This window comes from Scleropages formosus, chromosome 19 (genome assembly GCF_900964775.1).
Source record: "Scleropages formosus chromosome 19, fSclFor1.1, whole genome shotgun sequence".
NCBI lineage: Eukaryota > Metazoa > Chordata > Actinopteri > Osteoglossiformes > Osteoglossidae > Scleropages > Scleropages formosus.
The window spans coordinates 23676574-23689376 of record NC_041824.1 but is presented as its reverse complement, the minus strand read 5'-3'; the positions used below and the strand labels follow the sequence as shown (position 1 = coordinate 23689376).

The 12803-nt window shown below is 42.4% G+C and overlaps 2 protein-coding genes across 2 annotated transcripts; both read right to left on the bottom strand.

Moving 5' to 3' along the window:
* Positions 1-446: 446 nt before the first annotated feature.
* zgpat (zinc finger, CCCH-type with G patch domain) lies at positions 447-4417 on the bottom strand. Its single transcript, XM_018748993.2, has 7 exons — positions 4371-4417; positions 3025-3714; positions 2784-2917; positions 2129-2284; positions 1831-1956; positions 1194-1602; positions 447-657 (listed from the first exon to the last, which is right to left on the bottom strand). Exons 2-7 carry the CDS (start codon positions 3681-3683, stop codon positions 519-521), a joined length of 1623 nt encoding a protein of 540 aa, XP_018604509.2. The 5' UTR covers positions 3684-3714; positions 4371-4417; the 3' UTR covers positions 447-518.
* Positions 4418-8647: 4230 nt separating this feature from the next.
* On the bottom strand, positions 8648-10944 carry LOC108932579 (tumor necrosis factor receptor superfamily member 6B-like). The gene is made up of 4 exons (XM_018749087.1): positions 10754-10944; positions 10152-10545; positions 9592-9786; positions 8648-9274 (listed from the first exon to the last, which is right to left on the bottom strand). The coding sequence occupies exons 1-4, from the start codon at positions 10760-10762 to the stop codon at positions 8994-8996; spliced, it is 879 nt and encodes a 292-aa protein (XP_018604603.1). The 5' UTR covers positions 10763-10944; the 3' UTR covers positions 8648-8993.
* Between the last annotated feature and the right edge of the window lie 1859 nt (positions 10945-12803).

Here is a 12803-nt window from a genome sequence, read left to right as displayed (position 1 = left end):
AAAATAGTACATTCATGAACTAAGACAGTACATTTATTCATTTAGCTGATGCTTTTCTCCAAAGTGACTTACAGTGTTAAGCCACTTACAATTACTTTCCCATTTATACAGCTGGGTAATTTTTAATGGAACAACTTTGGTAAGTACCTTGCTTGAGGGTACTACAGCTGGAGGCAAGACTCAAACCTATTACCTTGGGGTCCAAAGGCAGCAGCTCTAACCCCTATGCTACCAGGTTCTACAGAATCATATCTTGACAACCAAAAAATGTCATTTCAAAGAATACTCAAAAGCTTATTTGGAGTTTTAATTCACAAAAAACAAATGTTTTTTCCTTGTAAGATCAAAATGACAGTTTTATTAACATAAGTAACTGTTAATAATGTAATTTTTTTTTTTTTTTAAAAAAAGAAAAAAAAAAAAAAAACCTTCACTAAGGTCTGGAAACACATTAAAATTAAAGGATGAAACAGCACAAGCAAGTGGAACAGACAGGTCAAAGCCTGATGAGGACTTGGTCAGAACTCAGTCATTTTCTTGTGTGTGTTTGCCTTCTTCTGCTCTGCCTGGATACTGCGTTCCTGGGCCTTCAGCTGGGTCAACTGCTTCCTGGCTGCGGAGAGCTTCTCCTCCAGGTGGCTGATCACGGCCTTATCTCTGGGGGGCAAAAAGTCACAAAAGACACATCAAAACTCCAGCTTGTTCACAAAGTGACATCTCATCATTATATTATCAGAACTCTCTAGCAGAAGCCTTTCAAATTTTGAAATGTGAGACTATGTGCTGCATGAATGCTACATTGTCAGAACACAGCTGAATTGATCAAGGGAACTTCTGGACATAAACTGGGCTACCGGGAGGCTAGAGACTATATGATAAACGCTCACAGCAGTCATACATTTAAGATTAACAAAACTGAGAAAATAAATAATCACATTTTGGCTCATCCACATTATCATCTATATTTTCAACTACTTTTCACTATTTACATTAGGTCAAAACTGTTACCATTAACTGCTGTGCACATTTGCCCTTATTTGAACTGGTTTTCAGAAATTCGTGACAGTTCATCTAGCTCTTTACTACCTCTCCGTGGGGGGGGAATCATCTTAAGACTTAGAAAACACATGCAATAGCCAGAATGATCAAACACCAGGAAAGTATACAGACCAAGTACATTTAAGATGCTGTACCTGCCCACTTGTCTGTTGAGGGACTCTGTAATCCTCTCAATCTCCCTTTCTGTCTGAGCCACCCTCTCAGAGGTCTGGAACAGCCTGACATTGATGGAGCGCTTGGTGGACCTTCCCCCATTGTAGGTCTCTTTGCTACTCCGCTCTGGACCAATAGCGTGGCCAGCAGTCGGCACATCGCGCTCCCTGTCACCCAGCTTGCTGTTCAGAAAATCAAACACGTCCCTGCGGCCCTGGATAGTGGCTGCCCCCTTGGTGGTTTTCTTCCTGCGCTTCACTGGGCCCTCTTTTGCACCTTTGCCAAGTGCCTTTCTCTGAATTATCTCAACACACTGGTCCAAGGACTTTCCTTTCGGGAGAACAACAGCCAGAACTGGCTCCACACGGCCCTCCCCATTCCGGCCCAAACCTGAGAGCACACATGGAGAAAAGCACAATGAACGAGGAGATGCCTCACTGCTGGGTCACAAAAGTTACCTACCTCTCAACACACATCTCTCTGGCTACAGCTGAAATAATGCAGAATGCACAGGGGTAAAATAAAATTGTACACATATGGACAAACGTTAGCATTTAGAGTAAGTTTCACAAAGCACTTACACATGCAGTTAATTTTTAAATAGTAGCCACTCCTTACCTTTTCCAAATTCATAACCCATTTTGGCCATTAGTTTGGAGCCAATGCCTCGTGTATGTGCCTCCCATTCTCCAAATCCAGAATTGTAAGTAGAAGCCCATGCTTCTGTTTCTGTAGAATCTACAACTACAAGGTTGTAAGGAAAAGCAACAAATTACAGAGTCTGATTTACAGCCGAGTCTTTCATGAACTCTGAATTCCCTGAAACAAACATTATTCCTAATGCACAGTACTGGTTTCTATCCAGCAATGGAAACCCCTAAGGGGCATTAGGAACCTCAGCACCACTAAATGTTACCTTTAGCAAAGGCAGAACATTCTACATCATCATCTTCAGATTCTGAAGACCGTGGGTCATCATCTCTCAATGGTGGGATAATCCCATCTGCCTCTACCACCAAATCCTTCTGTAGCAGTGAGTCAAACTTCACAGTGTAATAACCACTGTCAATTTCTGCAAGAGAAAGAAAACATCTCTCACACGTTTTAATCATGCTCGTCTATAAGACATATTGACAAATTTAACAATGAAAACTTAAAATCACAATAAATCTCACAATTTAAATTCTGATGTTTAACTAGGCCTCAATTACTTGTACTAGGAAAGAAATAATATTTTTCAAATCAAATTTTAACTCACACTTTTTGCAAGCATTTCCATGCTGTGTAACATATATTTAAGGCACAGAAAGGATTGACATTATTATTAAACTTGCAAAGACATTCCAACACTACATGTGGGGAATAATTAAAGTATCTATAGAGAAGGGGGAAAAAAGTTTTAAAAGAATTCTAACTTCCTGCAATGACACATTTTGGGCAGTGTCAACTTGTAGACTGTCAGTAGTTATACTTCCCACATGAGGCTAAATCTACTGAAGAAACAGACAAATATACCAATATATGAAACATAACACGTGGCTGACTTGACAGGCAAGTAAAACATTACAAACCAGTTATTTTGGCTGGATACCAGATGCCATCATCATGTCTGGCTAAACAAGATGAGCCTTCTTGAAGTTTACTAACATCTGACTCCTGGAAGTCCCTGAGCTCTGACACAGCTACCACCTCTCCATGGGAAAACCTAAGCGGGAGAGAACGGATTTCACATTTCCATCAGAGTGCAAAAAAACATGCTTCAGAGAGAAATGTTTAACGAACTCCAACATTTCAGCAATGACAAGATCTTACCTGCAGTCCTCCATGAAGCGACATTTGTCCTCAAGGAAAAATGGACAGGGTTTCATGGATTTCTGGGTTGGGTGGACATACAGCACCCTGACATGTGGCTCAGCCCCCTCCACATACTCTGTCCCCACAATCATAGCATTATGATACTCAAGCGTTCCCCAGGGGGTGCGGTACGGTGCTCGGACCCTCATGCCGCTCATCATCTCTCCATCTTCCTCATTTTCCTCCTCACCTTCATCCAGAAGATCCTTTTCAGCCTCTTCCTCTGTATCATCACCAATGCTGCTAGTCTTAGCAGGACTAGAAGAGGAAGCTACTTCAGTAGGAAAAGGCTCATTGACACGGCCTGACGTAGCACCAGCGTCACCAACTTCGGCATAAAAAGCAGCAAACTCATCATCCAGACTGCTGCCCACAGTTCTCTCTGCTAAGGCTCCACTCTGCTGTGCGTTGGGCTCTTCAAGGCTGGCAAGAAGCTGGCTTTTCTTCACTGATACTAAAGTAGACTCAGTGAGCTCGATCAGCTGCTGCAAATCTTCTTTCAGCTTCACGAGATCCGAATGCTGGGAAGAGTCCGGTCCGGCCCTTAAGGCAGATTCCACCTGTCGAAGCTGGGCAGTATACGTCTCTATGGCTGCTTCCAAACTGCTTTCATCCATGATGAGAAGCACGAGGTCAGCATGGAGGAGTCTGGGGGTGATACATCAGAATGGTGACACCGATCACCACGACGCAAACATGGCAATCTCTGCATCACACATCCATTTGCTGTCACTGTGACATGAGAGCTAATAGTATAAACACATGATGATTAACACACAGAAGTGCAACACTGGGAACAAGAGGCATTTCCTGTCCTCGTACATACAGTGACTGTGTGCTTTCAAGCGCTCATGTCTTAACTGCATTTTGCTATTGTACGCACGTGGTCGTTTAATAGGATTTTTTTTAATTAATTTTAAAAATGTAGTTTTACAGGTTACACTCTCTTATACACTCTCTCTGTACAGTACAGACCTGCAAAAGAAGCTACAAACACCTAGTTTTGATAATTTCTCCAGAAAATATATAACTGGCCACGTAAAAATGCATAAATAGCTTTTCTTTAAATGATTTGCAACGTCCGAGTTAATTATAATGCTTATTTCGCTATGCAACTCTGACTGTCCAACTCGGCAGTAGTTAGCATGTTAGCTACACGACACAGAATCTGATTAACTTCCTAGTATTGTCAGGAAGCATTTCCTTTAGCATTTCGTTCTAGCATAAAAACCCTTGCTATTTTAATGTCAGTATGAACTCAAACGCTAAGGAAACAGAAACATAAGTGAGAAACACTTCCTCACGTCAACACAGTGCGCGTCCCCAATCGCCATTGATTTGTCGAAATTAAAGCCACTGACCCTTCAGCGCGACGCCGAGGTGCATCTAGGGAAATGTAGTTTAACGTGTTGTCGCGCGCGTTCTCGTCGCATTGCTGACGTCATGCTGTAAGAAGCGCACCTTTCTAGTAAAATCCACAGACGGTTTTTTTCATTAACGTGAATATCATTATATGTGCCAGTATTGTTTAGTGTGAGAAACTGATTAAGGCAGCATATCCCCTAAGGTTTGGATATTATGTAGTCACACATAATTTTTGTCTCTATGTGTCAAACACTAAGGCCCAGTTGAATTGAAATGGACACTGCTGTCGTAATTCTCTGCAGTATTGAGGGACTTAGAGGGAAAAGTGGGAATTAATGTTAATGGATGATGTGGTACTAGTAGATCCTTTACATTAATGTCAGCAGTACAGTAATGCTGTCCCATGTGTACTAATGTCAACCCTTGAAGGGTACACATATCGCAAAAAAACTATTTATGTTAACTTCTGTTATTTTCTTGAAACAGAAATACAAGTACAAAAACATAACACACACACACACACACACACACACACACACACACACACATCATCTGAACCGCTTGTCCCATACAGGGTTGCAGGGAGCTGGAGCCTAACCCAACAACTCAGGGCATAGGGCTGGAGGGGGAGGGGACACACCCAGGACAGGACACCAGTCCATCACAAGGCACCCCACACAGGACTTGAACCCCAGACCCACCAGAGAGCAGGACCCAGTGCAACCCACTGCACCCAATACATTTCATCTTAAATACTATCTATTTTAAGACATTTTATGGACCAATGCTGTCAAGAGAACTCTCTCACTCACACACACACACACACACACACTTTCAGAACCGCTTGTCCCATACAGGGTCGCGGGGAACCGGAGCCCACCCGGTAACACAGGGCGTAAGGCCGGAGGGGGAGGGTACACACCCAGGATGGGACGCCAGTCCATCGCAAGGCACCCCAAGCAGGACTTGAACCCCAGACCCACTGAAGAGCAGGAGTGTGGGCCAACCCACTGCACCACCGCACCCCTTATAGAACCTAATATTGGGACAGAATTTTAATTGTTTTTACTGTCTGCGAATTCGGAACATAATGCCTATTTGTAGCCGGTTAGGGGCTTGTGTGAAGGCAACTTGCTCTCAGTTATCTTCTTCGCGACTGCTCATTTGTCTCAGTACTGCAATAATGACACCAAATCGTTGTAAAATGCTCAGTGTGGTGTGTCCTTTACCATGTTGTGATCTTACTCAAATTCTTTCTATGAAAAAGTTCATCGATAAGAAGTTGCATAAGCAAGAGGTACCCATCACAGTCTGACCTTTCTATAACCACATAAATGTGCTTGCTTTAAACTTGTTTTTGTTTCCTCTCTAAATGACCTTTCAGGCATGACGTGGCACGATATGGCTTTTGACAGCTGAAATGCGGTGAACCCAGACTTTAATAAAAAAATGTTGCAAAAATGGCATTCACGTGAGTTTGCATTGGCAGTATCACTAAGGTGTCGCTCGGGAATGCAAAGACCCAGCATGTTGTGGCTTGCTGATGGTATTCTCCTTACGTCGTTTCATCAATGCTCTTTGTGACTGGAGTGGGTGAAACGCTCATTTGGTAAAAGGTGCAGTTCGAACTAAAGAAACAAAAGGGTCTGTATGAAAAAACTAAGTAATCAGTGCAAGGAAATTAATTTTAAAAATTACTCATTGCCAAGTTCATGCTCTTACATTTGACTGATTTATGTAGCGTTTACATTATTTTTATGGAAATTTCAGGTACATACCCTCAGCCCAAACGCATGGGCATGTCTTTAAACATTTTCATGGTTGAATTCCTGAAGAGTAAAAGGCTTTTTAATTTGATCATGTCTGAAGAGATTTGGGGCCTTTTAAAAAGGCAGCAGTGGACAGCGTCTGTGTGGTGAGAGAGAACATGGGTTCGATCCCCGCTCAGTTTGTGTAGACTATGCATGTTCTTCCTTTGTGTGCGAGTTCCCTCCGGGTGCTCTGGTCTCATCCCACAATCCAAAGACATGCTGTTTAAGTGAACTGGTGACTCTAAAATCACCCATAGTGTGTATGTGAGTGACAAAGAGTGTGTTCCACTGATGAGTGACCATCCGGTCACTAGAAAGGCTCCAGAACTATGACCACAGCCACACATCCTCTTTTTATAGGGAAACTCTCATAATAAAAAGCCTTCCCTCCAAGATATATATGGTGCAGCATGAAGATAATCACTAAAAATATTAAGAAGCATCCAGCATTGACTGCCCCTTCGTATGAAATTAAACTGCCCACTCATTGTCATTGTTGAAGTTTGTACTGAAAAGCTGAGTAAATGACAACTGCAAGTGCTGTAATCAACAAACAATCTGAAACCATAACCTAAGAACTGTAAGGCACCAGCAGTACCTGTTCGATCAGCGCACCACTGTTGCATATATTTCAAATTAATACTTCTTTCATTTTCATATTCTGTGAAATGAAAAAAAAAACCAAGATCTACATATTTCCAAATAATATAAAAATGGCTTACACCAATATAAGATATTTACATAGGACAGAAGATGAAATATTGAACACACTACATGAAAAATACTTCCAATATGCCCCCCACACACTGCTTAGTGAAATTTACAGTGAACTTCAGGGTAAGTATCTTGTTCAAGGGTAGTAAGAAAAATTTGAATCTACCGAGCTTCAGAGCTGAAGACATCAGCTCTAAACTAAACTATCAGCTGCCCAATTTCTTTTTCCACCTTTTAGTTAAGACTGTATTTAGTTGTCCTACATTCATTAAAACTAAAGCTTCAGATGCATATGAAGAGACAACTGTTAGTCTACACCCTTACTTGGTGGTACAACTTTAGTAAAACTACAGTATAAGCTAACTAAAAAAGGTGTAACACTATGGATGTGAAAGACTTTGGAAAAGAAAGATTTGAAAAACAGACTCTGAACTGTAGTGCTGGAGGACACTTTTAAGGATTACATAGATGGCTAATAAAACAAACATTTTGGACCAGATCAAGCAGAAATTCTTACTGGAAGCACAAAGGATGAGACTGAGGTCATCGTACCTTGGAAATTTCATGCAATGACTGCTGCTATTGCCTGGAACTGTCAAAAGAAAAGAAAATGAGGATGACCAGCAACCTGATAAATGGATTCCACTACATCTGCAATGGACACACCCCTTTCGACACTAAGGACAGAACATTCCGGAAGGTCTTTGTTAGTATGTGGTTGCCAATAGTCCACTTAACAAGAGCAAAATAAATTGGTAGTATGACTTCTGTGGAAGAGGGGGGTACGGTGGAGCAGTGGGTTTGACCAGGTCCTGCTCTCCAGTGGGTCTGGGGTTTGAATCCCCCTTGGGGTACCTTGTGATGGACTGGTGTCCCGTCCTGGGCGTGTCCCCCTCCCTCCAGCCCCATGCCCTGCGCCACCAGGCTAGGCTCTGGCTCCCTGCGACCCCGTATGGGAGAAGCGGGTTCAGATTGTGTGCGTGTGCGTGACTTCTGTGGAAAAACTGCAACAAGTTGCTATGTTAACACTGGTAAGATAGCAGCCCAAAACACATCTTTCAGTTTCATGACATGAACTGCTAAAAAGGTTAGAACCTGAAATTCTGCAAGTTACACAAATGAAGGTGAAACTGTGAAACATGTGCCTGGGTATTGAAGCATTTCCCAGAAAAGGCAGGAGGCTCCTCTCAACACTTTCATTCAAATAAAATCTGTCTTAAAATTTGGCACCTGCAGCACATATATAATAATAGAGTAAAGCCAATGGGCACAGTGGAAATCCAGATAATTAGTTCTGGTTTTACACACTCACTGACTATAGATAACTGCTTATCCTAAGGCAGGGTGACAGCAGTCCTAAGCCTTTCCTGGAAGCCAAGGACAACCAAGCACTAAGCTACACAGAGTATATGGCAAACAGGATACCAGTCCATCGCAGTGCTTTGTTTTTAACACTTTGAGACTTTCACATTTACAGGAGATGACCTTTTTACCAGCCTGTTGGTTTAAAATGCAACAACAATCTATAAATTCCTCTTACTGAATTAGTTGACATTAGATGAAAAACAGATGCTTTCCCCCCCATATTATTTTATTAAAATTTTGTCTTCAATTTACAATATAGTTATTAAATATTTAACACATTTACAAAAATATATATAAATAATTTTTATTTTGATACAATAAAAATGTATTTGGAAAAATAAACATAGGCACAGCAAAATTATGCATATTTGCACAACACAGGTAAGGTGCAACTGGAAAGATTTACAACAGACTGAAGATGCAGAAGACAATTTAATATTGTTAGAACCGGATCATTTCTATGCTTATGCATACACATTTCTACTTCTGAACAATACTAAGACAGTGTGAATTTTGGTGAATGAATGAACTGGGTAAGGAACAAATCACTAAATATTTTAATGATGCTCATAATCTTCCCCATCACATTTGTTTTGCACAAACGAAGTGGTACGGTATGGCAAACTTTGTGGTTACAGTTTGTTCAGACAATGCCCTTCACTGATACTGTGATCACTGATACTGAAAAACATAATCTTCATCGAGAAACCATCTTCTTATTCTGTCCTCCAAATGATGCAGCCTTGCTTTTCTCAAAATGTCCACCATGACATTGACAAATGGTTGACTGGCGTTCTTTTTCTGGACAGAGACCAGCAGGTGAAGCAAAGAGGTGCCATCTGTGCTGTCTCCTGCCATCTTTTTGACAACATTTTCTAACCTTTTCAGCTTCCTGGGAGGGAGAGGCTGCTGAACCACGTACTCCATAACAGCTTTATCACACACGACACGATCTGTGTAACACAAAGCATGATTGTTATTAACAAGTAATAAACTCTTAATTAGATGATGCTCATATTCCAAGCAGCCGTCTGTATGCAACACATTTATCCAGCAGGGTATATTTACTGGAGCAATTCAGGGGTAAGTATCTTGCTCAAGGGTACTGCAGCAAGAGGGGAAACCGGTCCTGACTGGGACCAACAACCTTCAGGTCACAAGCTCATATCCTTAACTACCAGGCTAAGTAATTATTTTTATTTGTGCGGCTAAATTTCTCCAGTGCGATCATTCGTCTCTATTCACTCCCTGTTAAAGCGACCAGTCTCACCTTCTTTGCTGCTGGCTGTGGCTAAGGAGGAACTGGTGCAGAGCGTGCAGAAGGTGTCCTGCTTCTTGGTGCCCGGTATTTCCTTCTCTCCCTCCTGGCACCGCGAGTGCTTCCTGCACTTCTCGGTGCTGGATGGCTTCTGGGAGAAGAAGCCGTCGGGGCACGGCTCGCACTTGACGTTGGAGTGCGCTGTCCCTGTGTGAAAGAATACACCCAAATGTCACAAAGCCTCATGCGCTGGACACTCCGCCAGGAGTGTATGAACTTGACCTCACACAGCTTCTGCCCCCCCACCCACCGAATCACTCTTTATTAACTCCACTGAGTGAAAACCCCAAATACACAATGTTTAACGCAGATCAACCTTCTTTTCTATAAAACAAGGGAACAAGAACAATCACACAGACACTCAACTTAAAAGACGATTATTAATAAATAGCATTCGTTCTTTGACTGGAGTAAGCTCAGCGCTGTGTTTAATTTAATAACGGCGTGCTAGAGGAGTCCCGAGTACCGAGAACCGCGCAGGCGCTAACCGTTAGAGGGAGGCTCTGTCTCACCTGCCTGACTCACACCCTCCCCGGCGGGACACACTCTGTGGCGCGAGCAGAAGCCGTTGTTCATGTAATAGCCGTCCTTGCACTCGCACACGCGGTTGTGCGTGGAGCTGCACCGAACCTTCTCATACTGCTGCTCGCTGCAGAAGACGCTGCAGTAACGGCAACGCTCCACGTAGTTCCAGAACTCCGTATAATGGAGCTCTGGACACGCTCCGCACTCGGTCCTGCGGCCCGTCCCGCAGTGGCGCCGCACGAACGTGCCGGGCGGACAGCGCTCACACGTCACTGGCTCCCCCGTCACGTCATCGTTCCACTGGTACGTGGTGGCGGTGTCGCTCTGCTGGGCGGACGCGCAGGCGGCGAGCAGCGCGAACCAGACGTAACGCAAGGGCAGCTGCGGAGAAAGCGCGGCAAAAAAGAAAAACGCCGTAAATCACACGTTACACACACAAATGCGAGTTATACAAGTCGAGCACCCGAGCGCAGCGCGCACGCTCAGTGAAGCGCCGCAACATGCGGAGGAACGACAGCACGAGCCCCCCTCCCTCCAACAGCACGGCAATGGTAGGGAGGGGGAGCAGAAGCGCGCGCCCCGCACTCACCGTTCGCATTGTTCTTCACTCTCTCTGTGTTCACTGACGACTCGCGCCCGACTGCTTCTGTTATATAATGTATGCGCTATGATGACTCACCGGCATGATTGAATGAATAGCCATCCGGAAAGAAGTACAACGAAACAAGGTGTTAATTCGAAATGTCGAAATGCGGAGGAGTTTCCGCGCACGGCGGGGGACGATGAGAAGTAGCGGACACCCCCGGCTTGTTTGGACAGCGCTGTCCGGCTTTGGAGAGACCCCCCCGCCCCCGATCCCGCCATGTTTCTGCAATTAGACTAGTAGTACAGGAAACATGCCGTACCATACCTCTTGTGGTACTATATGTATACTCCTGTTCTTACCATTTTTTTTTATTTCAAACCCATTTTACACCGCAGTGTATCCTACATGTTTTCATTTAGTCTCCAAAGCGACTTACAATGTTCATCTACATACAATTATTATGCCTCCATTAGTACATCTGTGTGGGTCTTTTTCTTTTTTTTTTTTTACTGGAGCCATTTAGGGTAAATATCTTGTTCAAGGGACCGGTTCCAAGGGCAGCAGCTCTAACCACATACATATGAAAATAATTTCCCTACAAGAACAATCATTAGATCTACATTTCCATGAGATACATATTTAGATATTATATACATAAATAAACAGTATACATTTACTGTATAACAGATAGAGGAACAGAACTATTGACAATAATGTATTTAGGTAAAAAGCTATGCAAAAAATGCAACAGTAGCTAAAGCTAGGACACAGAATAAAGAGTACTGTATTACTAAGTAATACATAGTAATAAAATAACTCCGAAGTATTATAAGTAAACAGATTTCAGCACCAACAATAGCCCTCAGTTTAAATAGTTCCCTGAACACCGGAAAGGTCTGTGCTGCTCCTGAACTGAAACACAATGAAAGGAGGAATGTACACTAATTTCTGTATGTATTTATTTAATATTCGGTGAGAGGAATCATCTGTTGGCATTATTTATCTTACACGCATTCTCACACAAGTTATGTTCCTGCTGGAATGCAGAAATAGAATCCCCTCAACAGCAAACGCAGTCAGTTTCCATAAAATAATGACAACCAGCAAGACACCTCTAATGCCACAATTAGCACATCACTTCTAGTTTTAGTAGCAAAATGTGAAAAAGTTACATTTGCAAGTTGGTTGTACTTCTATCTGTTGCTATCATGCAAAAATTTTTAATATCACTTAAAATTGCTGAATCAAAAATGATGCACAAGGGGATGGGAGACCACTGAGCATTAGAACTGCGTCCCTAAAAAAGCCCCCAACAGTCTAAATACAATTTCATTGAACCAACCGCAGTCCTTAACCTTAATTTAAATAAAGTACAAAAGCATATGCTTTTAAATTAGACAAGTAGAACCACAGTGGAGTTAATTTAAATCAAATGTCACAAATCCAACTTCAGGGTCACTCAGGTAATTTGCAAATACTCAAAATATTAAAATACTTACTGTACCAGTTTGCCTGTTGAAGATTACTTTTTCTTGTTACAAGCAGAGGGCTCTGTAGAGAATGCTGTGGTGACGGCCTGAAAAAACAACTCTGTAGAAGATACGGTGTACAAGTTATCATAGAAAACAAAGCTAATCATTCTCAGGATCTGCATTAACTGTTAGGCACTTTTAAAAGTCACTCAGAAAAACAAATCCTGAAACAAATTCTCATCTTTAAAAATAGCAACATTTTAATGATATATATTTAGATATTATTGTATGCCTCAACACTACTGTATTCAGTACTGTTCTGCATTTCATATAGGGTACCATGTTCCTCTATCAGGCATCATGGGGGGTAGAGAAAGGAAGAGTAAGCTGCAGTGTAATAGAGGATTGCATGGGGGGAAGGTATCAAAAAGTGTTTCACCGTAAATGCTGACTGCGTGTCCCATAGTAAACAAAACCGGCCAGCAGGAAGCCACAAATGCATCACATAAATAAATCAGATGGTGAGAATCATGTTTTAAGTGCGTTGTCAAAACAACCTAATAATAGAATTATACAGATTG